Source organism: Monodelphis domestica, chromosome 5, assembly GCF_027887165.1.
Source record: "Monodelphis domestica isolate mMonDom1 chromosome 5, mMonDom1.pri, whole genome shotgun sequence".
In the NCBI taxonomy this organism is placed as follows: Eukaryota; Metazoa; Chordata; class Mammalia; order Didelphimorphia; family Didelphidae; genus Monodelphis; species Monodelphis domestica.
The window spans coordinates 190,519,478-190,546,208 of record NC_077231.1 but is presented as its reverse complement, the minus strand read 5'-3'; the positions used below and the strand labels follow the sequence as shown (position 1 = coordinate 190,546,208).

Below are 26,731 nucleotides of genomic sequence, written 5' to 3'. Positions count from 1 at the left end.
GGTATCACACCTCACACCTAGCAGATTGGCTAACATGACAGCAAAGGAAAGTAATGAATGCTGGAGGGGATGTGGCAAAGTTGGGACATTAATTCATTGCTGGTGGAATTGTGAATTGATCCAACCATTCTGGAGGGCAATTTGGAACTATGCCCAAAGGGCAATAAAAGACTGTCTGCCCTTTGATCCAGCCATAGCACTGCTGGGTTTGTACCCCAAAGAGATAATAAGGAAAAAGACTTGTACAAGAATATTCATAGCTGCACTCTTTGTGGTGGCCAAAAATTGGAAAATGAGGGGATGCCCTCCAATTGGGGAATGACTGAACAAATTGTGGTATATGTTGGTGATGGAATACTATTGTGCTAAAAGGAATAATAAAGTGAAGGAATTCCATGGAGACTGGAACAACCTCCAGGAAGTGATGCAGAGCGAAAGGAGCAGAACCAGGAAATCATTATACACAGAGACTGATACACTGTGGTACAATAGAAGGTAATGGACTTCTCCATTAGGATCAATGCAATGTCCCTGAACAATCTGCAGGGATCTAAAAAACACTATCCACAAACAGAGGATAAACTGTGGGAGTAAAAACACCGAGGAAAAGCAACTGCTTGACTACAGGGGTGGAGGGGATATGACTGAGGAGAGACTCTAAATGAACACTCTAATGCAAATACTAACAACACGGAAATGGGTTCGAGTCAAGAATACATGTGATACCCAGTGGAATCATGCATCAGCTATGGGAGAGGTGGTGGGAGGGGGGGAGAGGAAAAGAAAATTATTTTTGTTTCCAATAAATAATGTTTGAAATGACCAAATAAAATAATGTTTATTAAAAAAAAAAAAAGACTGTCTGCCCTTTGATCCAGCCATAGCACTGCTGGGTTTGTACCCCAAAGAGATAATAAGGAAAAAGACTTGTACAAGAATATTCATAGCTGCACTCTTTGTGGTGGCCAAAAATTGGAAAATGAGGGGATGCCCTCCAATTGGGGAATGACTGAACAAATTGTGGTATATGTTGGTGATGGAATACTATTGTGCTAAAAGGAATAATAAAGTGAAGGAATTCCATGGAGACTGGAACAACCTCCAGGAAGTGATGCAGAGCGAAAGGAGCAGAACCAGGAAATCATTATACACAGAGACTGATACACTGTGGTACAATAGAAGGTAATGGACTTCTCCATTAGGATCAATGCAATGACCCTGATCAACTAGGAGGAACCTATGAGAAAAACCACTACCACATCCAGAGGAAACAGTGCGAGAGTAAAAAACACCAAAGAAAAACAACTGTTTGAATACATGGGTCGAAGGGATATGGTTGGGGATGTAGACTCTAAATGAATATCCTAGTGTAAACAACAACATGGAAATAAGTTTTGATCAAGAACACAAGTAATACCCAATGAAATTGCGCATTGGCTGCTGGAGAGTGGGTGGAGGGGAGGGAGGGAAATAATGTGATTATATTAATGAAGGAATAATGTTCTAAATTGACTAAATAAACTTATTCAAATGGAAGAAAAGAAAAGGAGAAGTCTTTGAGGGGTAAGGATAAGAGTGTTTTAGACAGTGTAGATAATATAAAAAATATATAGTGCCTACTATGTGCCAGGTACTATGCTTAGTGTGTTTTATCAATATTAACTCATTTGATCCTGAAATAAGCCTACAAGGTAGGCTCTGTTATTATCCCCATTTCATAGATGAGGAACCTGAGGCAGTCAGAGGTGAAATGATTTGTCAGGGCCACTCAGCTAGTTAAGTTTTGAGGCCATATTTATACTTAGATCTTCCTGATTCTGTGCACTATGGGTACTACTTAGTGGCCAACCTCCAATAGGTAGCAACTGGAATTTATTGAGTAAGGGACAATATGTTCAAACCTATGATTTTAGAAAATCACATGCTTGATGCAGAGAGGTCAACTACGAAGATACCGAAACAGTCCAGGTGGGGCAGCTAGGTGACTCAGTGGATAAAGAGCCAAGTGTGGAATCAGGATGACCTGGGTTCAAATGGGACCTCAGATATTTCCTAGTTGGGTGACCTTGAGTGACAAGTCACTTAACCCCATTTGCCTAGCCCTCTCCCTTATATCTTAGAGTTGTAACAATGTCAGAAAGTAAGGAATTAAAGAAAGGAGTCAGGTGAGAAGAGATGAGGGTTGAACCAGGTTTATGTTTGTGGGGATGGAGAAAAGGAAACATGATAATGAGATAAAAACAATAAGATTTGGCAACTTATTTTATTATATATGGTGAGTGAGTGAGAATTTGGAGTTGAAGATAATCCTGTGAGTGTAAAGCTGGGGTGACTGGGAGGATGATGCTACACTTTCAGAATTAGAATCTGAACCTAGATCCTCTGGCTGTAAATATATCAGTCACCCAAAAGGCAGGGCTATAAACAGTGAATAGAAGATAGTCGGAATTTAGCTTGACTAAAGGAAAAACTTACTAACCATGAGAGATAGTAGAAAGGCTGCTATGCTACTTGGTGACTTTCTTACCAAGTTCCCAAGTTTACTAAGTAACAAACAGTGTAAAGAAAAACAATTTTGAATGACAAGAATTGTGATCAGCTCAAAGACCAACAAGAGGAAGCATGTAACTCTCCTCCTGACAAAAAATGCTATAGACTCTAGGTACAGAATGCATTTTTGGACAAGGAAAGTATATGGGTTTATTTTGCTTGACTGGGAGAAATGTTTTTTTTTAAGTGCATTATAAATAACTATGTAAATGCTAGTTTTTATGAGAAACTCATAAGGCTTGATTTGAATGATATATGCTTTTTTTCCACATTCTTTTTATTTCCTCGACATTCCTCCTCATTTTGTTCCACCTTTATTACTCCTTTCCCTTTGCTACACACCTCTTCTAGTACTGGTCACACATGAGAGGATTTATAAATAACTCTTCTAAAAATATCCAAACATTTTATACTTTCTAAACTGCTGACTGTACATGTCAGATTTTTTTCTTATTTCTACATATTTCTCTTATGAATAAAGTATTTGTTTCCATGTATACTTTCTTCTGTACTTCCCCATGACCACTGACAGCTGTTTGTTGTTGGTTATTTTTAAATTTTTTTCATAGTGGGTGGTTGAGCAGAATTCAGAAGTTCTAATAGCTGAATAAAAAATGTTCCACCCAAACCTAACTTTCAGAAACCTTAAAAATATACAAACATCAGTGTAATCTAATGACTGAAAATAATTCTTGGTTTGTTCTGTTGGGTTTTTTTTTCCTATGTAAGACAATATTCTAGTCTGGAAAAGCAAGACTATTTTGATCTATTCTCCTATGTCTTTGTGCTAGTTGTACTCTCTCCTCCTGCCTAGTATCCTCTTCTTTCTGCTTTGCCTCCTCTTGGAAATTTTTCCTATTTGGCATTTTCTATACCCCAAAGCTTTCTTTTTACTAGCTAATTTATCTCCTCTTGCCTGACATGAAAAACAAGGAAATCAATCTGAAAAATCAGTCTGAGAAGGATATATGTCTAAAACATAGAAGCAACATGGTGCAGTAGAATGTATACTCAACTGGGAGTCAATGGACATTGCTTCTTGGTACCCATGACCTTCACCTTTGAACCTCAATTTTCTCATCTATAATATGATAGGGCTGGACTAGATGACCTCTAACACTCTTCCAGGTCTAAATCTATGATCTAGCATCTTCAATTTCCCTATAAAAGACTCTGAGCTGACCTCATAAGTGGAATAAAGATGAATTTAGGAATACAAATGAAAGTTTGATATAAAAATGTGCCAAGACTTAAGAATAGCTTTATATACATAGAACCATTGGAGTGTCTCTCTTTTGCCTGGAGATTATTGAGCCCAAGGTATCTTGTTGATATCTATTTTCTGCCCCATCCTGATCTGGAGGTATCTGATGTAGCTTTATTGTGGAGAAGAAATGGGAAGAAATTAGCAGGATGCCTTGGTTTTGGAAGTATCAGTTGACACTGAAATTTTCATGGAATGAGGGAAGGTACTACCTTAAGACATTTCTTTCCCTTGTTGCTCCTGCTTCCCCCTCAGTGATCCCTATGAAATCATATGATCTTTCCTTAAACACAAAAAATAAAAGGTCCTATTATTTCTAGCACTGACTAGCTTCTATGATCCTCATCCAAAAAGTCTAAGTAATGGACTCTGATGAGCACCATGCCAAATTTAAATACTAGATATCATTTTCTATGATGAATGACCTTAATAAGGAACTTGTTTAACTTGACAATAACAGTTAGCATTTATGTAGCACTTAACTGTGGTGCTAGTCAAGCAAACAAAATATACGCCACCTAAAACAGGTAAAATGGTGCTCTAGATGTTTCTCCAATTCAAAAAGTGGAGGTGATGTACTTGATATGGCACAGTGGGCAGGCCAGCCTATTCTTTAGCAGCTCTGGCTTTGGGGATTTCTAACAGGGAAACAAAAGGTCCAACAGGAACTGAATAGTAAGTCCAGTTTGCCAAGTAAGAGTTACTAAATGAAATTAAATCATCTTTTTCCTCTTCCTTGAACCCTAAGTACTTATACCTATTACATTATTGCAATTCTCTTCTTGAAAATCTTGAATAACAAGAAAAATAGCATTAATATCATACCCTTTGATGTAAATGCAATTGGTACAAGTCTTCTTTCATGATGCAGGACTTTGTATCAGCTTTCCTAGGAGGCAGGCAGATGAGAAGATCCCAAGAGTCTGATTCACCTACCAGGAAAAGAACAGACATTTGGTAGAAATATCACATAGCTCCTTTATTTTTAAAAAAATGGTCAAAAAGCTTGAGAAATAAGTGGAGGATATTCTTTTTTCTTTTAAAATATTTTTAATTTATTTCATTAAATATTTCCTAATTCCATTAACTTTTTAATAATAGAATTTATTTCCAGCTATCTTAACCCCTCTTTCTCTTCCTTATACCACAGAAGGCATCACCCATATGTAAAATTAAATTATATCTTTTGTATTTCTATTTATCAGTTCTTTCTCTGGAAGTGGACATTCACAAGTCATTCTTCAAATATTAATTCTGTAGCTGTATCTAATGTTCTCTTGTTTCTAATTGTTTCATTCTTCATTATTTCATGTACATGTTTCCAAGTAATTAACCTGCTTATTGTTACTTATGGCTCAGTAGTATTCCATCACAATCACATACCACAATTTGTTCATTCATTCCCCAAATAATGGACATCCCATCGAGTTCTTTGTCACCACAAAGAGAACTTTTATAAATATTTTGGAACATTTAGGATCTTTCCCTTTTTCTCTGGTCTCCTTGAGAAACAAGATGCAGCATTGCTAGGTCTAAAGATATAAGCACAGTTTTATAACTCTCTGGGCATAATTCTAAGTGGTTCTCCAAAATAGTTGGATCAGTTCATAGTTCCATCAACAATGCATTAACGCCCCCACTTTTCCATGTGCCCTTCAAAAATTGTCATTTCTGCACCTTTGTCATTTTATCCAATTCAATAGGTATGAGATGATATCTTAGAATTATTTTGATTAGCAGTAGAATGATATTCTGATAATTTTCTAAGTGAGAAATTTTTTTCTCAATTCCTTAAGCAATTATAAAATTTCAGCTTTGTAGCTTCTAAGGCCAATAATTCTCAATCCTGGTTTTTGTTTCCTTGTTTATTATCTTTTTTATATCCCAGGCATCTCAATATTTCAATAAGTGTTATAAATTTCTTAAATTTAAAATAGAACAAATTTTAACTCATCAAAATGAATAGTACCATACAGTTTTTTGTGTGAGTGAAAGGTGTATTTTGGTTGGGATGGAACTATAAAACTAAGTGACAGAATTTTTAGTACGTCAAAATATTAATTATGGGGAATCACTGCTTTAACATTTGTAAGGTTCCACTAATTGTTTATTAATCTATTATCTATCCTCTCTCATTCTTTATATGAGAAAAGTAGGGCCCAGTGTGGTATAGTGACTTGTCTAAGATAAGTAATGGTTTATAGACAAGTTCTCTGACTCAAAAATCAGTGTTCTTTCAACTCTGACATCTCACCTTTCCTCCTGTTCACTGTGATGTAATCATCTAATTATAAACAACAAAGATAAATCCAAAGAGGTAACAAAAATGGGCAGTAATATTGACAGATCTATACATAACTAAATAAATATAGATCTGTATATCCCTGAATTTAAAATGTCAGAATTGGGAATGGATATTAGAGATCATTTTAGTCCAACCTGTAATTTTACAGATGAGGACATGAAATACTCCCATAAGCAACTTAACTAAAGCAGCAAAGCTCAAAAGGGCCAGATCTTGGATTGACAGTTGTTGTTGTTGTTGTTGTTTTTTACTTTGGAAAATTTTATTTAATTAATTAATTTAGAATATTTTTCCTTGGTTACAAGATTCATGTTCTCCCCCTCTCCCATAGCTGACACACAATTCCACTGGGTTTTACATGTTGATTGACTTTTTTTTTTTACTCATCCCATGGTCTTTCTACATCATGCTGACTCTCTTAACCAATAACGTAAATAATAGATTTCTTGACAAAACAAAATCTCAGATTACTTTGTAGAGTAAATGGAAAAATTTTAAACTTTTTCACTCTTTTGAAGAAAGATATTCTGTTTCCTCTCTCCTATCTCACTGCTACTTTAGTCTTTTATTTTTTATAAAAGGCACCCAACTACCAGAACATAGTAGATGCTGCAGATCATTCCACTCATTTTACTCCACTGAAATAAAAACGTCCTGGGAAAAATACATCTTATTGTTCTTTAGTGACCACAGAAATATCAACAAAATGGCAAAGTATAGTGGAAAGAGTACTGTGCATGTAGTCAGAGATGGGTTCAAATTCTAGCTTTCATATCTGTGTGATCTTGAATAGGGTCTCACAGTTTTTTAAGCATCAGTTTCCTCATGTACAATATTAGGGTATTTATTTATACTAGAGCTTAGGCATTTTGTTTGATGAACCCTAACCCCTCTGAAGTCCAATAAAGCTTGCAAATACCTCAGTATAACATTTTAAATGAATAAAATAAAATACAGAGAAATGCATAAGAGAAACCAGTTACATCGAAGCAAATTTATCAATACATATTGTTAAGTAATTTTTATTTCACTAATCAATTTCTAATTACAAGTAAATTTTTAAATCATTTTTCAAAATTTTGAGTTCTAAATTTTCACAATAGTATTCTGTCATAATCATGTACCATAACCTTTCCCTCCATTTCCCAACTGATGAGTATTCCCCTTGATTTCCTTTTCTTTGTCATATATAAAACTGAAAACTGAATTGTCAGTATCAAAAACAAAAAGTGTGAATGTACTACCAATGAAGATGAAATTAAAGCAATTATTAGGAGCTATTTTGCCCAATTATATGCCAGTTGTACTGACAATCTAAGAGAAATGGATGAATATATTAAGTACTTCTTGTAGGATAAAATAGATTTCTATTACTAATTGAATACGTAGAGATCTTTTTCTTCTTTGAGTCAATCTGGATGTGAATGAGGTACAAACATTGCCCTCTCTAGTCACCAACATTTCTCCCTTCATTCTAAAAGCTCTTCTTTGTGTTCTTCTTTTATGTGAGATGAATTTCCCAATTATTCTTCTATTCCTTTCTCCCGGGGCATTCTTCTTCCTCACTTCCCCATTTTTTATGTCATCCCAACATGTTTGACTCACTCCTATGCCCTCTTTCTATGTTAAAACTTATAACTAACCTAATAATGATAACATTTTTGTTGTTATTGTTCAGCTGTGTAAGTCTGACTCCATTTGAGATTTTCTTGGCAGAGATACTGGAGTGGTTTACATTTATACATTTACATTTCCTTACATTTTACAGATGAGGAAACTGAAGCAAACGGGGCTGCGTGACTTGCCTATGGTCCCACAGCTATTAAGTGTGTGAGACTAGATTTGAGCTCAGGATTATGAGTCTCCTTGACTGCAGGGCCAGCACTGTGCCACTGTTTTAGAAATTACATATATCATATTCCCATATAGAAAGGCAAACAGTTTAAATGTATTGAATCCTTTATGGTTTCTTTTTCATGTTTATCTTTTTATACTTAATCATGGTAGATGCTAAATCTTCTGTAACCCTGACTGTGGAGTCCATGGTACACAAATCTTCTTTTTAATTCCTTGAGGTATTTTCCCTTTGATCTAGGAGCTCTAGAATTTAGCTATAATATTCCTTGGAGTTTTCAATTGGGGATCTCTTTCAGTTCATGGTTGGAGGATTCTTTTGATTTCTATTTTACTTTCTGGTTCTAGGATATCAGAGCAATTTTCCTTGATAATTTTTTGAAATATGATATCAAGGCCCTTTCTTTTATCATGGCTTTCAAGTAATTATTGAATTTACATGCTTTGATCTATTTTCCAGGAGATTTTTTTTTCTGATGAGATATTTCAGGTCTTTTTATCATTCTTTTGACTTTGTCTTATTGATGTTTTATGTCTTGAGGATTTAGTAGCTTCCATTTGCCCGATTTTAATTTTTTAAAAATTATTTTCTTCCATAAGTTTTTGTACCTATTCTTTCCATTTGGCCAAATCTTTTTTATGTTATTTTCTTTGGTATTTTTTTAGGCTTCTTTTACCAACATAATGTTTTTTCATACTTTTTCCTTACTTTCACTTCTTTACTTAATTTTTCCCATATCACTTTTATGGTATTAGGATCTCTTTCTCTGATATTTTCTTGACTTTGTTATCCCACTGTTCAATTGGAAATAGTATTTTAAAGTTGTTTGGAAGAAAATATTAATAGAGATAAACTGAGCACTTTAACTACTCTACCATCTTGGTTTCATCCAATATTTTTTCCCCAAAAACAAATACATGGATCCTAGTTAATAGTCCTGCAACCTCTGCAAAGTTTACAGGGAATTATATTTTCATATCTCTTCTCTAGGGTCAAATTTTTATTGTCTGTATATTTAAAGATGTTTTATGTAAACAAGTAAATAATGTTAAAGGAGCATATATTTGAATTTGTCCTCTATCATAAAGGCTCTTATTTGCTGATAGACTTTTGAGCACCTGGTTCTGAGCAATTCTAAGATTCTTTCTAGTTCTAAGTCCTAAAATCCCTATGAACTAGGAATAATTAACTCTTATCAATCTAGGAAACACTTAAAAGAAAATAACTGATATCTTGTCAACCTGGGTAAATGGAAAAATGCAACAAGCACCAGATTTAGTCATTATATATCAGTTTGAATTTAGTAAAACCATTCATTTGCTATTTGTTTGACCTTGAAAATTTCCTCAACCTCTCTGCATTTTAGTTCCTTAATTATTAAATTAGGACATTGGATTAGATGATATTTAAAGTCACCTGCTCTAAATCTATGATCATTTGAAACACTTTAAATGGAAATGAAACACTTTAAATGGAAATAATATAACAACTACTTTTTGGTTGTTTCTGCATTTGTAATCTGTTCTGTTTGTCATTATTGTAGTAAAAGCTACTGTTTCTATTTTTACATTGTTGCCATGAGCTCATTTGTCTTCACATTGAATGAAGTGGCTTCGAGGAAACAAAAAAGTTACCAAATGATCCAAATCTCCTTAGAGTAAGTTTTGGCACTGAAGAACCTTGGACTTCAAAGAGAGTTTCTATGAAAGGAATAGATATTAAAAGAAGCAAAGATATATCACATTTAGGCTTGAAATTTCACCCCTTACTTATCTAGTGACTTTTCTTTGGCAAGCACTGCATAGTTCAATGAATTTCCTTGTCCTTGTCTTAGTGATGGAAGAGAAATCCATCACACATAAAAGCAGAAATTCAAGTATAGGCTCTTTTTATATTATTTCCTTATTTACATAAAACATCTTTAAATATACAAACAGAATAAGCTTGTCCCTAAATAAGAGATATGAGAATGTATCTCCCTATAATCTTTGCAGATGTTGAGGGGCTATGCATATGGATCACTGCATATAATATCTCACTTTTTTCATATGTTGGATAAGTCTGCTGAACTTTTTTTTCTCTTAAAAAAACCTTATTATAAAGGATAAGAGAGGGAAAAGGGCAGAATATACTAGAGAATTCAGGTATAGAAAAACAAACTATATCAAAATAAGCTTCAAATAAATATGTATATATGAATGAATATGCAAGCTTTCATAGCTTTAAATACCAAGACTTTTGGTATTCTCTGTATATAGACTGCATTTATACATGTGCAGAATGCATATAGATTTACTAGCAGAGATTTATCATTATTCAGAAGACCCCAAAAGATTTATTCTTGGCATCTGAAAATACTGCAAAATAAATTAGAGTTATTCTTTGGATGACTTTGCACCTCTATTCTTATATTTCCCCTATAAACTATTACTTTTGAGAAAACCACAAACCTGTTTATATATACTTTAAGCAGCAACTCCAGCCAAAATGGAATGCTATATGATAGTTCAAAATAACTTCCTCTTGGTGTACACTTCCACTTCTCAGCCAGTACTTCCTGAGTTGATTCAAGGGGGAAAGAGAAAGTCTTTTCTCATTCTCTTTCACTTTTGGCTGAAACCAAGAAGCACTGAAAATCCCAAGAGGGAAACTCTTCTCATAAGATTCCCAACTAAACATTTCAAGTAGTTATGGGAAGGCTAGAATAAAAAAGAAAAGCATTTCAAATAGAAGACATATTGCTCAAGTCTTTCAATCAAAGGACTTGTTAACCTCTCCCTTAAACACAGTCACAGCCTTTAAACCCTCATCCTACTCCATACACAAAATATTAGAATTATTAAAAATATTTCTGAAACTTTTAGGAAAAATCTATTAAAATACTAAAAATTTACAACTGGAAGACCTTGTGAAATTAGTCAATAAGCATTTACTGCAACTCTTCTGTTTGCAAAGCTCCACAAAATCCCCAATAAATGCAGTGGAAAGTGCTTGATCTGAAGTCAGACTAACTGGGTTCAAAATTCTCATTCTGCTATTTACTCTGTGTGACTCTGGGCAAATTACCTACCCTCTCTGGGCTCTAGTTCCTCATCTCCAAACTGAGGGTTTGGGGTTAGATGCCCGTTAAGGTGCCTTCTAGTTTTTAATTTATGATTGTATGATCATATGATTCCAAGACTCCCTAAAAATTCCAAAGCAACACACCATTCTTATTAACTGAATATATAAGGTGTAATGGTGCAATGGTCCAAGCCTTAATATCTTCAACACTCTTATAAAGCATCTGCTTGCCTTTTAGTCTCACACCCTCAATTTATCTTTTACTCCACTACTAAATTAATCTGAATTAACATTTTCATCATGTTCCCTTTATATTTAGTCATTCAAAAAGAAACGGGGACCCAGTTCTGCTTTATGGTCCTCTCTTCAAAGGCCACAATTTGCCATAAAAGTTGTTCCTCTGCAACCCAAAGAATCTTATTGTTGTCATTCAGTCATTTCACTTGTACCTGACTCTTTGTGACCCCATTTGGGGTTTTCTTGGCAGAGATACTTGAGTGGTTTATCATTTCTTTGTTCAGCTTATTTTATTGATGAGGAAGCTGAGGTGGTCCACGGTCACACAGCTGACAAGTGTTGAAGGCTGGATATGAACTCAGATCTTTCTGACTTTTGGCCAAGCACTCTATTCACTATGCTACCTAGCTGTCTCATTTTATGTTTCTTTAAAATATTATCCATTCCAATCAGGTCCTTTTCCTTGCCCTTATGTGCGTAATATTCATACTTTTAATCCTGTGTCTTTGTTTATCTGGCTTCTTTAATTATGGATGTCCCTTCTTTTTTCTGATGGTTTAAGTGCTGTTTTCTTTAAGATCAAACTCAAGATGTTCTCTTTTTAGAAATTCTTTCTAGATTAACTCTGTCACAGTGAGCTTTCCCAAATACAGTACTCTGTATGACACAATTTAATATCTGATTATATCTTTTCTTCACCTATTCTATATTTGTTTCATTTACATTTTTTCTGCAAGTTGACTAAGTTCTTTAAGAATGGGAATTGTGTTTTCTAGTTGCTTCATTCATTTTCCTAGGACAGCTAGGTGGCATGGCACAGTATAGACAACACTGGACTTGGAATCAGAAAACTCGTCTTTTTGAGTTCAGATCTGGCCTCTGATCTTAGCTATGTTACCCTGGGCAAGTCACTCAATTCTGCCTCAGTTTTCTCATCTATAAAATGAGCTGCATAAGGAAGTGGAAAACCACTCCAGGAAAACCTCAAATGGGATCACCAAGTGTCAGACAGGACTGAAATGAAGTACTTTAGTACTGAAAATGAAATGACTGAACCACAATATTCATTTTCCTCACATTCTTTCCACAGTAGAAACATAGTAAGAACTTATTAAAGGAATAATTAGATTGAAGTGTGCTTAATCAGGAAAGTCTCCTTGAGATGATATTGAACTAGTCTGGAAAGAAGTGATACTACTAGACAGTTTTAATCCACTTCTTATTTTGGACAGGACAGAATACTATGTAGTGAAGATATAGAGACAAAAAGGACATAACTCCTGCCATCAGAGGACTTTTTTTCTACTTGAAGTTGAGGAGTATTATAGAACAGTATCTAAAAAATTAAGAGAACATAACTAGGGAGGTCAAAGATGCCTTCTTGGAGTAGGTGACACTTGAGCTAAGCATAGATCAGGGGTTCTTAACCTGGGATACTTGAACCTGGAATACCTTGGTTCACAGATGCATTACAGAGGGCCTGTGAATTTGGAAGGAAAAATGTATATGTTACATATAACATATTATAACAAAATAATTAATATATTATAGATAGTTCCCTATAAAATTAATATATAAGAAGTCACATATACTCATGTATTTTTACCAATATTTTTAGCTTTTGATTTTCTTTTTAATCCTAGGAATCTTCTTTTATTCATTTAAAAGCATGATTCTGAGCAGAGGTTCATGGGTTTCATCATTATCCACAAAGGGTCCATGATAGAAAAATTTTGACTGGCTAGGAGGAATTAATGAATTCTGAGAGGTGCAGACAAGGAGAGAGCTCATTTGGGATTTAGGAAGCTGCCTATTCAAAGGGACAGAGGGGAGACAGACTGTTGAGTTTAGAAAAGTGTAGTTTTGGGGAATGAGTCTATGAAGGAAGTAATATGAAATAATTCTGGAAGGGTAGGTTGTGGAGTCAAATCCTATAGAGCTTTGACTGGAAAGTAAAGGTTTTGTATATTATCTTGAAAACAATAAGAAAACTCTGAACAATTTGAGCAGGGGAGTGATATGGCCAGACCTGTGACTTAGGAAAATGACTTTGGCAACTGTATGTAGAATGGATTAGAGACAAGAGAGGAGAAAGGATTAAACTCTCTATCTCCCAGAGTCCCCAGATGAAGTAAAAATTCACAGATAGTATTAAATGACTACACAGTAAAATGAAAAGGATTTAACAGGATCAACTGCTCTTTTTTATTAGGAATTACAGTAGCTAAAAGTTTCATAATACAATGAGGACCAGGAATCAATTTGGGGAATGCATTTGGGATGAGCAGGAACAAATGAATAGATGAATAGAAATTTTTTTAAATTCAGATTTGTTTTTTAAACAGCATAAAAGTTCCTAAATTTCTTTTATCATTCAAATGCTCTCTTTTGCTCTCATATCCCCATCCCTCTCTGACTATCTCCACAGAGCAGGTCAGGCAAATGCTTATCATGATTCTGCTTCTTTATCTACCTGAAAGGGAGTGAAACATGCCAATAAATTCATAGCCTACCAGACAAATGACCAGTTGTGAAATAGCCATGGTACGTGCCTGTGGCAATGGGGAGACTCCAGAGAGACAGTTTTACAAAGATGTTTACAAAGAGGAATTGTAGGTATCTTTCTGTAATATATCAGTCACTTCTAGCCACTACTTTCCAACTGGCCATTCAAAGCCATGAATATTTCACTATCAGTAAGAATTCTGTATTTGTTTCCACTTTCTCATACCAAGTATTTGCATTGAGGAGTTGTTCCATGCAAAATAAACAATCATTTCCTGGCTTGCAGAAAGGACCTCCATGATCGATGTGGTCTGTGAGGTCAAGAATTTCAACCAGATAGCAGCAGATAGATGAGATTCACTCCACTTTGCATCTGTTCCTCTGCCTGCTTTCAGTTCCATGAAACAAGATGGCCCTGACCCCAGTACCCCCTGGTTTCCAATCCCCTCCCATCCCTATTTGCCTGTCTCCTTTTCTGTTTTGTTTCCCCCCTTTAGTTTGGAAACTATTTGAAGGCAGAGACTTTTTTTTTTAAATAAATGTATCCTCAGTGCTTATCACATTGCTTGGCACATAGTAGATGCTTAATAAATATATATTGGGTTGGATTGGATGAGATTGCATTGTTCACACAGGCCAATGTTTATCTTCAGTGAGTGACAAGTTGGAATTTCTACATTGCTGAATATAGTTTTAAAATATGAATAGCAGTCTGATACATTGAGCTGGACCAGCATATTGAAACAAGTGCCTCACCGTGTCACTCACAGATTTGGAAATGTACAGGGGGCAGGGGAATAAATCATTAAAAGAGAATAAGGAAAAAAAGATGCCTTGATGGATTCTGCCTTGCAAATTATTAGATAGAAGGATGCGTGGCTGACGTAAGAAAATGTTAGCTTTTAATTAAACTTTTAAAGAAGTTATAAAGACAACTACATGATTTGGTTCAACCTACTTATTGGAGATTTACCCATACAATTTATAAATCAGAATGAAGTGGAACAAATTTTAAGAGTGAAACTAGGAAAATGAGGTTGTCCAAAGGGTTTCCAGGATAAATAACCACAAGCGCCAAGCCTGATTTTCTATTCCCTGGATTAAATATAGATTGGATCTAGTGAGAGTTTACTTTATGGGGCCTGAGATAGTTGAATAATGTTTAGCAGTCTTCTAGGAGAAATGATAATAATGACGCCAGAAGCAATATGCATTTCTATAGTGCTTTCAGATTAAGGAACTTCTTTCTTTGTAACAACCCTGGGACGAAGCTAATGCAAGTAAAATGATCCATATTTTATAGATGAAGAAAGTGAAATCCTGGAAAGTTAATGATCTGCCCCTGTCACACAGCTTGTAAGTAACTGAGGTCAGTGATCAAGTCCTGTCATTTCTACCTATACAACTTCTTTCATATGTGGCCACTTTGCTGACACTACAACAGCTTTGGTGCAGGACCTCATCACCTCATGCCTGAACTTTTGCAATAGTCTGTTAGTTAGTTTCTCTGCCTCAAGTCTCTCCCAACCCCAATTAACCTTCCACTTAACTGTCAAATTGATCTTTCTAAAGCACAGGCCTGAACATATCACTTCCTCCCCTACCCAAGGCAACAAATCCCAGTGTTTTCCCATTCCCTCTAGGATCAAATATAAAATTCTCAGTTTGATTTAATTTTTTTAATTTCCTTGTTTCCCAATTATATCAATAATATTAGCATTCATTTTCTAAACTTTGAGTTCATATTCTCTACCTCTTTCCCACCCCTTTCCTACCCCTTGAGAAGGCAAGTACTATATTGATTATATATGTGATATATATATATATATTCTAAAGAAAACAGACACATATACACACTAGAAAAGTAAAAAGAAAATTAAAAAATGTACTCCAGTCTGCATTCAGAATTAATCGGTTCTTTTTCTGGAGATGAATAGCATTTTTCATCATGGATTTTTTGCAATTGTCTTGGATCATTGTATTGATCAGAGTAGCTAAGTCTCTTTTTTTAATTTTTGAAATTTTTATTTAATTAGGTGATTTAGAATATTTTATATGGTTATAAGACTCATGTTCTTTCCCTCCCTTCCCCCCTCCCATATCTGATGCACAATTCCATAGGGTTTAACATGTGCCATTGATCAAGACCTATTTCCATGTTATTAATATTTGCACTAGGGTGATTATTTAGAGTCTACTTCCCCAGTCATATATCCATTGACTCATCCTTTCTTATAACTCAATAATATTTCATCATAGTCATAAAACATATCTTGTCCAATCATTCCTCAAATGATGGGCATGTCATCAATTTCCAATTCTTTGCCACAACAAAAAGCTGATGCAAATATTTTTATACAAATAGGTCCTTTCCCCTTGATCTCTTTGGGATATAGATCTAATAGTGGTATTTCTGGGTCAAAAGATATGCCTCTAATTTTAAAAATCTTTCATAACCTGACCTTTTCTTACATTTTCAATCTTTTTACAGTTTATTTCTTTTTACCTCCCCTGCCAAACTCATCCTTTGCAATCTGGTGACATGAATCTCATTGCTGTCTTCAATAACAATATTTTATCTCCCATCTCTGAGCATTTTTACTGGCTGCTATCCTATGCCTAGAATGCTATGCCTGTTCATATCCTCTTCCTAGCTTTTCTAACTTCCTTCAGATCTCAACTAAACTCCAACTTTCCGCAGGAATCCCAAGTCCCCCTTGATCTATGTGATTTCCCTCTGAGACTACTCAAAATTTATCCTACATTTATCTTATTTATACATGGTTGTTTGCAAGTTGTCTCCTTCATGAAATGAACTCCATAAGAACATGGATTTTTTTTTGGCCTTTCTTCATAGTCCTTTAGGCTTAGCATAATTCCTGGCACATAGCAGGTAATCAAATGCATATTGACTGACTAACAACATATACCACTGACTAATGAAAAAGGATAATGCAATATGATAAAGTAAATGAATAATCCAGAATTCTATCCAAATCTGACAGAATAACTTGGCAGGTAAGTGATCAAAAAGATATTGGTTGTTTTCTAGCCACATTCTGGTATAAGGGAAAAACATGTACACAAATATGCTTTGAGAAAGAGGAAAAAAAGTTCATTTATTTTTTGAGAGACAAAAATATCTAGACACAAAAATATGGACCCTTGAGATTTAAGATAACACATTAAATATATAAATGACTTACAGTAGAATTGTAAAATTTATAGCACATAATATCATAGAAGAACAATTTTTCATACTGATGTTCTTCTGCCAATTAGTTTTTAGCATAAGGTCCAAGATGGACTTCCTAATGTCAAATTATATATATGTATATATATATATTTATATATCACAATATGTATATGTATTTATATCACAAAATGTCAAATTGGAGGTCTAGTAAAAATACTTTAAACTGGGACATTTCCCTTATACAAAGATTATTCTTTTTTCTTGTTTCAATAAAAGTCTTTAAAAAAAAACTCCCTTATACTGTAAAGAATAAAATCTGATTTGTTATTGTATTGTTGCATTGAGGATTGTTAGCAGTGTGAGCAGGGGCTCTTCAATGCTTTTAAATTTATTAAAAAAACTAATTCCATTCTCAATCCAGCACAGAAGAGAATCAAAGCTTGAGGAGAGGTCTTTAACATTAGAGGAAGAACCAATCCTTCTCTCAATGGTTTTGCTTAATACATTGGTTCCTTTCAATAATAGAGTGCCATGTGTTTATATAACACTATTCCCAAAAAGCTTTGCAGATTTGTTTAACTTAATCATAGCATCCCTGGAGAGTTTTTTACAGGAGAGATCTTATCTACAGTTTACAAATTGATCTACAGAAAGTCAGAGGGATTTGTTTAAAGTAATTCTAAAAATCAGAGTGTCTTCTGGGAAATGGAACCTCTCCTTGCTCCCATTTCCCAGGACTAGTTTTTTCTCTAATACTCCATGTGGTCTTCCCAATTAGACAAAACAGTCTGATGGTTCTAATGAGGATATATCAGAGCCTTCTTTCTTGAAAATTCACCAGACTTTACTAATCTTGACTATCCTGAAGTTCTCTGTGGCATTTGCTATCATCGACCACATATCATGTCTTGAAATTTTCTTCTCCCTTTGGTTTGTCATTTTGCATAGGTATTGCAAGAAATTTCAGGAATATAGGAGTGAAGTAGCTAATCATTCACAAGTGGTCTTTAAAGTATATAGGGAAACTTGCCTTCCTCCATAAATATAAAAATATTTATAGCAACATTTTGGGGATAACACAAAATTAGAAACAAAAAGATGCCCTTTTGATTGGGGGTGGGGGAAAAGTGTTTAATGCTATCCATAACACCACATTGTCACTTTTTACTTAAAATGTTTGTTATTCAGTTCCACTTAAGGTAATGAATTTATAATAGGAAGGGACTGTAGAGTTCATCAGGTCTAACACCTCCTTGTGCAGCTGAGGAGAAGCCCAAATAGATGAAGGGACTTGCCTAGGGTCACACAGCTAGTAATTATCTGTGTAGGATTCAAACCTTTCTGACTCCAAGTCCAATACTCTATCCATTATACCACACGGTTTCTACTTATATGATAAAACTATAAAATCAGTCAGCCCCATTACTTTATATTCACACTGTGGGCAGCTACTTTCTGAACCATGTTTTGGCTATCCTGTAAGGAGAAAATTAATGTCATACTTTAGGATGCTATTCTCCTTGATTTAGAAATTCCATGAAAAAAATGTAGTCTGCACCAAAGGCAAACAAACCACTTGAAATACAAACACTCGTGATCCTGGCTAGTTTGGCATTTTGGATGAGCCTTCAGATTACAGTGGAATGTTCTCAACATCCTTGCATTACTAGCATGCCTTCTTCAAAGGAGCAATCTACTCTCCAATTAAATAGGTTCAGGAGTCTATTCTCTGTGGAACAAAATGAAATAAGATTTCTTTTACCATGTTCCCACAAATCAAAACGTGAATGTGTTCCTCAAATGTTTGATTCAACAAAGCTTTGTTCCACACCTGTTTGTGCCAAGGTTCTGTGCTTGTTTGATGAATGAATGAAATGATCTCATCTTGGATCCATTGAAATTTAAGCAATGTTCAAGCCAAACCCTCTTCTCTAGCAAAGAAAGAAAACCAGTTCAGGAATAATAAAGTGATTTGCTCAAGGTTATGAAGGAAGATGGTGGCAGAATTCTGCTATCAGGCAGGTCCTCTTTTTATACTTTTTTCTCCTCAGAGGTCAATAAAAACCAATTGGAATAAATTTTTGGTTGTTCCCAGGATCCCTAGACATTTGCAAAATAACATCTGCAAAACTTCTTGGACAGAAGCTAATTGTCAACGTTTTTATAGATGAAATCATTGTTCTTGACTGAAAGATATGCATTTTAAGTGAGAGTCGTACTGTTGTTCAAGGATGTTTTCCAGTTTGATTCTATTAGGCCAGGGTCAGTAGGGCAAACTAAGGCCTGAGGGCCGAACCTGGCCTGATGCCAGTTGAGCAAAGAATGGTTTTTATATTTTTCAAATAAAGTTTTATTGTATTTTTTTAAGTGTATGTGCTATTCTTAGCTTCAGGGCCATACAAAAGCAGGTGGTAAGCTTGATTTAGCCCTTTGCCCATAGTTTGTGGAGGACCACTGAATCAGATATGAAAGCAAAAATTGGCTTTTTGTTTGTCTGGGTTTTTAAAAAATCTTTCCTTCCTTGGTATCCCCAACATTTAGCAGAGTGTCTGGCATGTAGCAGCTAATGAATGATTGATGAATGATCTTCTCATTAGGATGCTGAATCATCTGTGTAGGCTTTCTTTGGAAGGGAGGCTTTTCACAAACCTTAAAGAGGTTAACCAAGGGGTCTGGTGATGAATATTATATTGTAAACACCATAACTGGCACATCTAAAAGGTGCCATGGGGCTATCACTCTATATCCAAAAAGGAAGCACTCAATCCCCAAACTAATGAACATTCTGACAGATCAAAGGGTAACACAGACAAGCAATTTCAAGAATAATGTTCTCAGAGAGAAGTGTCCTTTTGTTATTTAGTTGTTTTAGTTTCAAGTCTTTGTGACTCCATTTGGGGTTTTCCTGGCCTTAAAGATATTAGAGTAGGTTGTCATTTCTTTCTTAAGATCATTTTACAAATGAGGAAACTGAGGCAAAAGAGGTAAAATTACTTGCCCAGGGTCACACAGCTAATAAGTGTCTGAGGCCATATTGAAAGATTGAAAACTCTTCCTGATTCCAGGTCTGGTACTCTTAACACTGCAGCTATCTAGATCTCAAATAACAATCTCCTTATTTTATTTAATTTCAAAACAAGCTAGGTCTCTATTAAAGAGGAAAAAAGAGTGACATTATACATATATATATATGTACATATAAAATCATTTATTATTATATTATATCATATACATATATATGATAAAAGGATACTAGATTTTGAACCAGAAGTGACCTCATAGATGATTGATTCCAAGTTTCTTATTTTTCAGTTGAGGGAACTTAGGCTTAGAAAAATTCAACAATATCCCTGAGGCTACACAGCTAATAAATTTCAGAGACAGGATCTGAGCCTATGACTTCCTGACTCCAAGTCTGGCACTATCTTCACTCCATACATGGCCTCAATAATCCAAAGAAATGAAAATTCTACTAAGTGCAAGGGACTCACTGGGATGTGGGACGGACTAATATGGAGTCCTGATGGAGCCTAGGAAGGTAGGTATGGCATTGCTATTAATAAAGAAAGCAAAGCAAAAAAGGAAAAGAGCAAATGTATAAAATCTATAGGAGAGGCCAGCCAGGTGGTTCAGAGGATAGAGAGCCAGGTCTGGAGGGAGGTCCTGGGTTCTAATCTTGACTCAGACATCCCCTGGCAGTGCAATCCTGGGCAAAATCACTTAATTCCAATTGCTAACCCTTATCACTCTTCTGCCTTAGAACCAATACCTAGTGTTGATTCTAAGACAAAAAGTGTTTAAAAATAAAATCTACAGCAAACAAATATAATATCTGGCCAATTAGATCCTAAAACCAAACAATTTTAGTTGAGTAGTGGAGGCAGAACCCAGAATAAAACAAGTATTGAAGGGAATGGAAAGAGAAAAAAAAAGATTTCTATTTATTCTTAGAATTTTTTTCTTAGAAACTGATATTGAAGTAATAATCAAAATCTTCAGTAATTTGGGTGATACCATGAGAAAATGCTTTTGAAATTGAGAAACTACATTGGCCACATTGAGATGGAGATCAAAGTTGTAGAGAGAAAGTTGTGAATGAAGTTTCCTAACTACTTTTGGGGAGAGAAAATCCAAAGGATCCAGAGAGGAGGAAATGGGAATAGGACATTGATTTTATCATGTGTGTAAGGAGAAACTTGGGCTTTGAAAGTGGAAGGTGGTCTTGTAAATTTAAATGGGATCAAAAGCAACAAAATTGTGTAAGATATGCAGTGCCTGCCCCAATTAGACAGATATAGAGACACATTTATTTAGTGGATGATTCTAATTGTGCCTTAGAATTCTCAAACATCCAACCTGCTATTTAGCTTATCCAGGGACATTTTACCTTTGAGATGATTCTTGTGAAAGAAAGAATTTGTTTTCCTTTGGGCCCAATCTAAATGCAACATTTAATTTATTCTTTCAAATGAAATCTGCCATTTTAAATATGTTGCAGAATGCTGCTGAACGGGATCAGCCCACCAACTTTTTCAAAATAGTTGTTTCCATCCCATCAAAATAAGAAAAGAACAATAAGCATGAAATAAATAACTTAAGACAAGTGTAACTTTTCCAAAATATATAAGTAGCAGAAAGAGCATTTAACAAACTCTTTCCTGAAAAATTTTCTTCCGATTTATTTGAAACAGCCCCTTACTTTTATAGCATTTAAGCACTCAAGCCAATTCCTATGACCTTACAAAAGATCAAACAATTAGAGAGGCACCCAAGCCCCAAGGAGAACTGCTGGCTATTTCAGCAAACATCTGGTTGCCATTTTCAATTATAAGAACTACCCCCCCCCCTTAAGGAAGCAGTTTAGTTTCTCTGGAGTAAAAATGAGACACTGGGTTTTTTGTTCTCCTTTCATAGTGGAGGGTAAAGGAAACACCAGAATGGAGAGGTCACTAGAAGCTCAGCTTTTATAAATAAGAAAGTCTTTTCAAAAATTAAAGTAAATTGAACTCTTGTTCTAGTTGAGTAAAGAACTCAAGCGAGCTTAGGTTAAAAAAACATGTCTTGAAGCCCAAGTGTGACAATTAAAAGACCAAATTCTGTTTAGTCATAAACACATCAGTAGTTCCTAAGTGTGGCTCAAAATAACAATAAACCTGAGCACACAATTACTGTGTGTGTCATGATACTATAAAGTAGAAAGCCGTAGCCTTCAAGTTTCCTTGATAGAGTATCTTTTTTTCCCAGTTTGATTAACTAAAGGCACAAAAACATGGCTGGCATGGGCCAAAACCCATTACTTGCATAATAAAAAACGTATGTCATATGTATTCTATGTGAAACCTTGGCAAGGCAAGACACATAGTGCCTTTCAAATGTGACCTTTTGCTTCTGACTTCCAGCTAGGCAGCAATATAGACAGATTAAAATGGGAAAGCAATTGGCGGAGGGACAGGGTGCCACAATGGAAAACAGTTCACAAAGCTCTCAACTTTTAATCTACCAGCAGAATGTTGTCCAAAATGGAAAGCTCCGGAACACAGTGCTGCCATATATAAAGCAATGCAGACAAGTTTCCACTACTTCCTTTCCAAATCTCTTTTGCCTACAGACTACCCAACAAATACAGATGAATTCTAACAAACAGTGACTTGAAATTAATGCTGTGTAATTGTAATGAATAACCTTAGACCTGAAGAGCAGTCAAGAAAATCCCTCTTTCTTATTTCTTTGCAAAGAATAACTCTGATCATGTGGAATGTTGTGTATACTAACAGATGCTGGCTTTTATTCCCTCTTTTAAGTTCTATATTAAAAGGAACAGTTTACTGTATGTGGGGAGGAAACGCATTCAGAAAGAATAGTGACCAAAAAAATAAAACAATAAATATTTGTTTAAATACAGGTAAGAAATATGAATTTGACATTTTTCAAATACATTAGATTTTCTGAACTTTGATGCATCAGAAGACAATGATGGTAGAGGCAGCTGGATGGAGGACTAGCCCCAGAGATAGGAGGTCTTGGGTTCAAATTTGGCATCAGATACATCATATTTGTGGGACCCTGGGTAAATTGCTTAAGCCCCATCACCCAGCCCTTATTGATCTTCTGCCTTGGAGTCAATACACAGTGTTTATTCAAAGATGGAAGGAAAGGGTTTTTTTTTTTAAGATAGAAAAATAAAGGTGCTGGTAGATTCAGAGACAGTTAACGTATTCAGATAGTCAAATGGAGTCTATAAAATGGACAGAAGGAAACCTTATGAAATACCTACTATGTCCAGGCACTGTGTTAAGAATTTTACAAATATCTCACCCTGGGAGATAAGTGCTATTATTATCTACATTTTTACCACTGAGGAAACTGAGATATAAAGAGGCTGAGTAACCTGCCCAGGGTCATACAGCTAACAAGTATCAGAGGCTGGATTTGAACTTGGGTTGTTTGGTTATTTTCCTGACTCTAGCCCTAACACTAACCATTTCTCTACCTGGCTACTTCATAAAGTGGCCCTCATAAGACAGTGGGGACAGGAATTTTAATTGCAGCATTGTTTCTGAAGAGCTCATAAACTCAAACAACCTACTTCACTAATTCCTTCTGAATCTTCTGCAGTTGGAAGAGCATATGGTACATATCAAAGAAAAAAAGAAAAATACTCTTTTTCTAGAAAACACTCTGAGTCAGAATCTCCTGGTGTTACTTATTCTACTCTCTGGGAGTAGGTTGGGGACTTTTAGGAGATGGTTTCTTTCTTTAGCCACTTTATCTAGTCTATTGGACAAAAATGGCAGCAAAGGCAGAGAAGAAGCGATAGTGGCACAGAGAGCTCTAGATTTTGGATTAGAAGATTGGACTTGAATTCCATCTCCAGTTACTAGTCATATGGCTTAGGCCAAGATACTTAACTGCTCTGTTATCTCAGTTTCTTCATCTGTAAATGTGCACAATAATCACTGGAATACGTATCCCAAATAATTGCTATGAGATGAGAAAATATATAGGAAGCATTTTGTAAACCTGTAAAGCAGAGTACAAATGGCAGTTGCCATCATCCTTACTCTTGGAACTCCTAACACTGTGCTGTGAAAGGGATACCTGTATGCATTTTACAAATTATACAGATTTAATAACTCTTCTCAGTCCATGATGTTCTACAGTTTACAAAGTTTTCCTTTCTCTCACTGTTAGCTAACTAGTTTCTCTAGTTTAGTTTCTCTAAAACACTAATTGTAGATTTTACAGTAGATGCTAGAAGGGAAAAGCTAAATTAGGGATCTGATTTCCAAAGTACTATTTATAACTTTTACATTATGCTAGAGAGGAAGGAGAAGCTAGATTAGAAATAAGATCCCTCTCCGGAATGTTGTAAGGGGGGTATTTTTGCATTGGGACCGAGGCTTGACTAGATGACTTTAACAATTCCAGTGAACTCAGAAGTTTATCACTTTGAACTGGTTGAGAGGAGAGAGAGAGTGAGAGAGAGAGAGAGCAAGAGCACATGTGAGTGCCAACAGAGCACATGGTGGTTTTTCCTCCAAACAATTTCTATATTCCCAGGCAGAATCAGTCATCTTTTGATGCTTTTAAGTATTTTAAAAGAGCAAATTTTATATGCAGAATTGTAACTCAGATTTTCCCCCAAATCAATTTTTAATTTTTAAATTTTCCAGTTTGAGCTATTTATTCCATTATATTCCATTATAAAGTGAGACTTCCAACTGTGGGATTAGAAACACAGGAGAAAAACAATTGCTTGATCACATGAGTTGATGGGGATATGATTGGGGATGTAGACTTTAAATGATCACCCTAATGCAAATATCAATAACATGGAAATGGGTCTTGATCAATGACACAAGTAAAACCCAGTGGAATTGCACACCAAGTACTGGAGGGGGTCGGGGGAGAGGAGGGAAAGAGCATGAATCTTGAAACCATGGAAACACATTCTAAATTAATTAAATAAAAATTTTCAATTAAAAAAATAAAGTGAGACTTCCAAATCTCACTTTAAATGCAACTTTTCCCACTTCTCACAACTATCCAATAAACACTTTTGTTAGAATTACATCACTGTCAACTCAATCACAACATGCCCAAACCTCAGCTCATCTAAATAGAAAAGAGAAATTCTTTAAAAATTGCAGCCAGGTAGAAGAATGAATAGAGAACCAGGCTTGGACCTGGGTTTAAATATGAGCTCAGACATGAGCCTTGATTAGCCCTTGCTGCTCTCCTGTCTTAAAAGTGGTACTTAGTCAGAAGATGAGTTTTTAAAAATTCCTTAAGCAAGACAACTCCATCTGCAGAGTGTGTGCAAATATTTCACAATGGCAGTTCTCCATGCATGATAAACTCTTTCTTTGTCTCTGTCTTCTGACTTCCCCCAGCTTCCTTCAAGTCCCAGCTAAAATGCTATGGTCTACAGGAAACTTCCTGATTCCTTCGTATTCCAACACCTTCCCTCTGTTGTTTATCTCCAATTTATCCTGTTTATAGCTACTTGGTTTATATTTGTTTTCATTTTGTTTCTTCCTTTAGACTGTGAGCTTCTTGGGATCCAGGACTGTGCCTTTTGCCTTTCATTGTATTCCCACTTCTTAGCTCAGTGCCTGGTGAAGAGTAGGTGCTTAATAAATGCTTATTGCCAGACTGGTATAAGGAACTCCTTGATTAGGAAACTTTATCAATACAAGCTAGCACTTTCTCAGCAACTGATCATGTAAAAGCTATTTAGGGCATCATGAAGTGATTTATCAGTGTGATAAAGCCAGTATGGGTTAGAGGAGGGATTTGAACCCAGGTTTTCCTGATTCAAATTTTCCTTTTACTCTACCATATTGCCTCTCTATATGATACACCTGAACCACCCAGGGGGTACCAAAAGTCTTAGAGAACAGCTTCTAGAGCTTAAAATTGGTGGGGGGGAGAGAGGGAGAGAGATTCTCTGCTTGTCACAGGAGAACATGAGAGCACTTGTTTGAGCACAGTGCAGATGCCTATGATTTTATTTCCTACTGGTGATGCCCCTGAAAAATGTTCATATCTATTATATTTTTGTAAAGTGAGTGTTAATTTAAATTCACTAAGGTAGCTCGAGTTTTTCAAGGCATTCTGCGATGAATCATTTTGTACAGTGAAAAATCCTTTAGTAATGAAATTCTTAGACCAGTAACTTATCTGACTGATGAGTTTCGATTTTTATATACTGGCTTTTTCACTGAGGCACAATCTTTCTGAGCACGTGCGTATTTCAATAGAGTCCAGGAGCCATCCTTGTACTCTTTTAATGAGAACATGCATGTGACTTATTCGGAGAACCATATGCCTGAAAACACCTTCTTGCAAGGTCATTTCATTCCTCCTCACACCATCCGCAGGACTATCTTTAAGCTGTCTTCAGATAGAGAAGACCCTAATCTGTTTTTAGATGCTTCCCCCCAACAGGTGACTCCTTGATTTGTGACTCATTCTAGGACTTTAAGCACCCTCCGGGTTCGAGAAATTCTCATTTCTGTCTAGTTTCAATCATGACTTCTTGGTGCTTTCTTTTCCTAAACTAAGCACACTACCAGTTACTTTTTTTTTTAATGTAAGCTTCCAATTATCCAAAGCTAAGAATAAACTGTAGCAGTGTTTGGGTTTTTCCTTTCTTTTCCATATACAACTTCAGCAAAGGCCTTTGGCAAGCAGCCACCATAAACAAACCTCCTTAAAATTTAGCTAGAACATTGAGATACATGAATACGATAG

General features: G+C 35.4%; 1 protein-coding gene across 4 annotated transcripts in view; it reads right to left on the bottom strand.

Moving 5' to 3' along the window:
• Positions 1 to 26,731, bottom strand: part of CPED1 (cadherin like and PC-esterase domain containing 1) — a 417,420-nt gene that overhangs the window by 343,507 nt on the left and 47,182 nt on the right. For all 4 annotated transcript variants that reach the window (XR_008912281.1, XR_008912282.1, XM_056799629.1 and 1 more), the window contains one exon: positions 4,640 to 4,746. Coding sequence is in view for 2 of the 4 variants with exons in the window: in XM_056799629.1 (XP_056655607.1) it covers positions 4,640 to 4,746 (107 nt within the window). In the remaining 2 variants the exon portion in view is untranslated. The remainder of the gene's footprint in view (positions 1 to 4,639; positions 4,747 to 26,731) is intronic.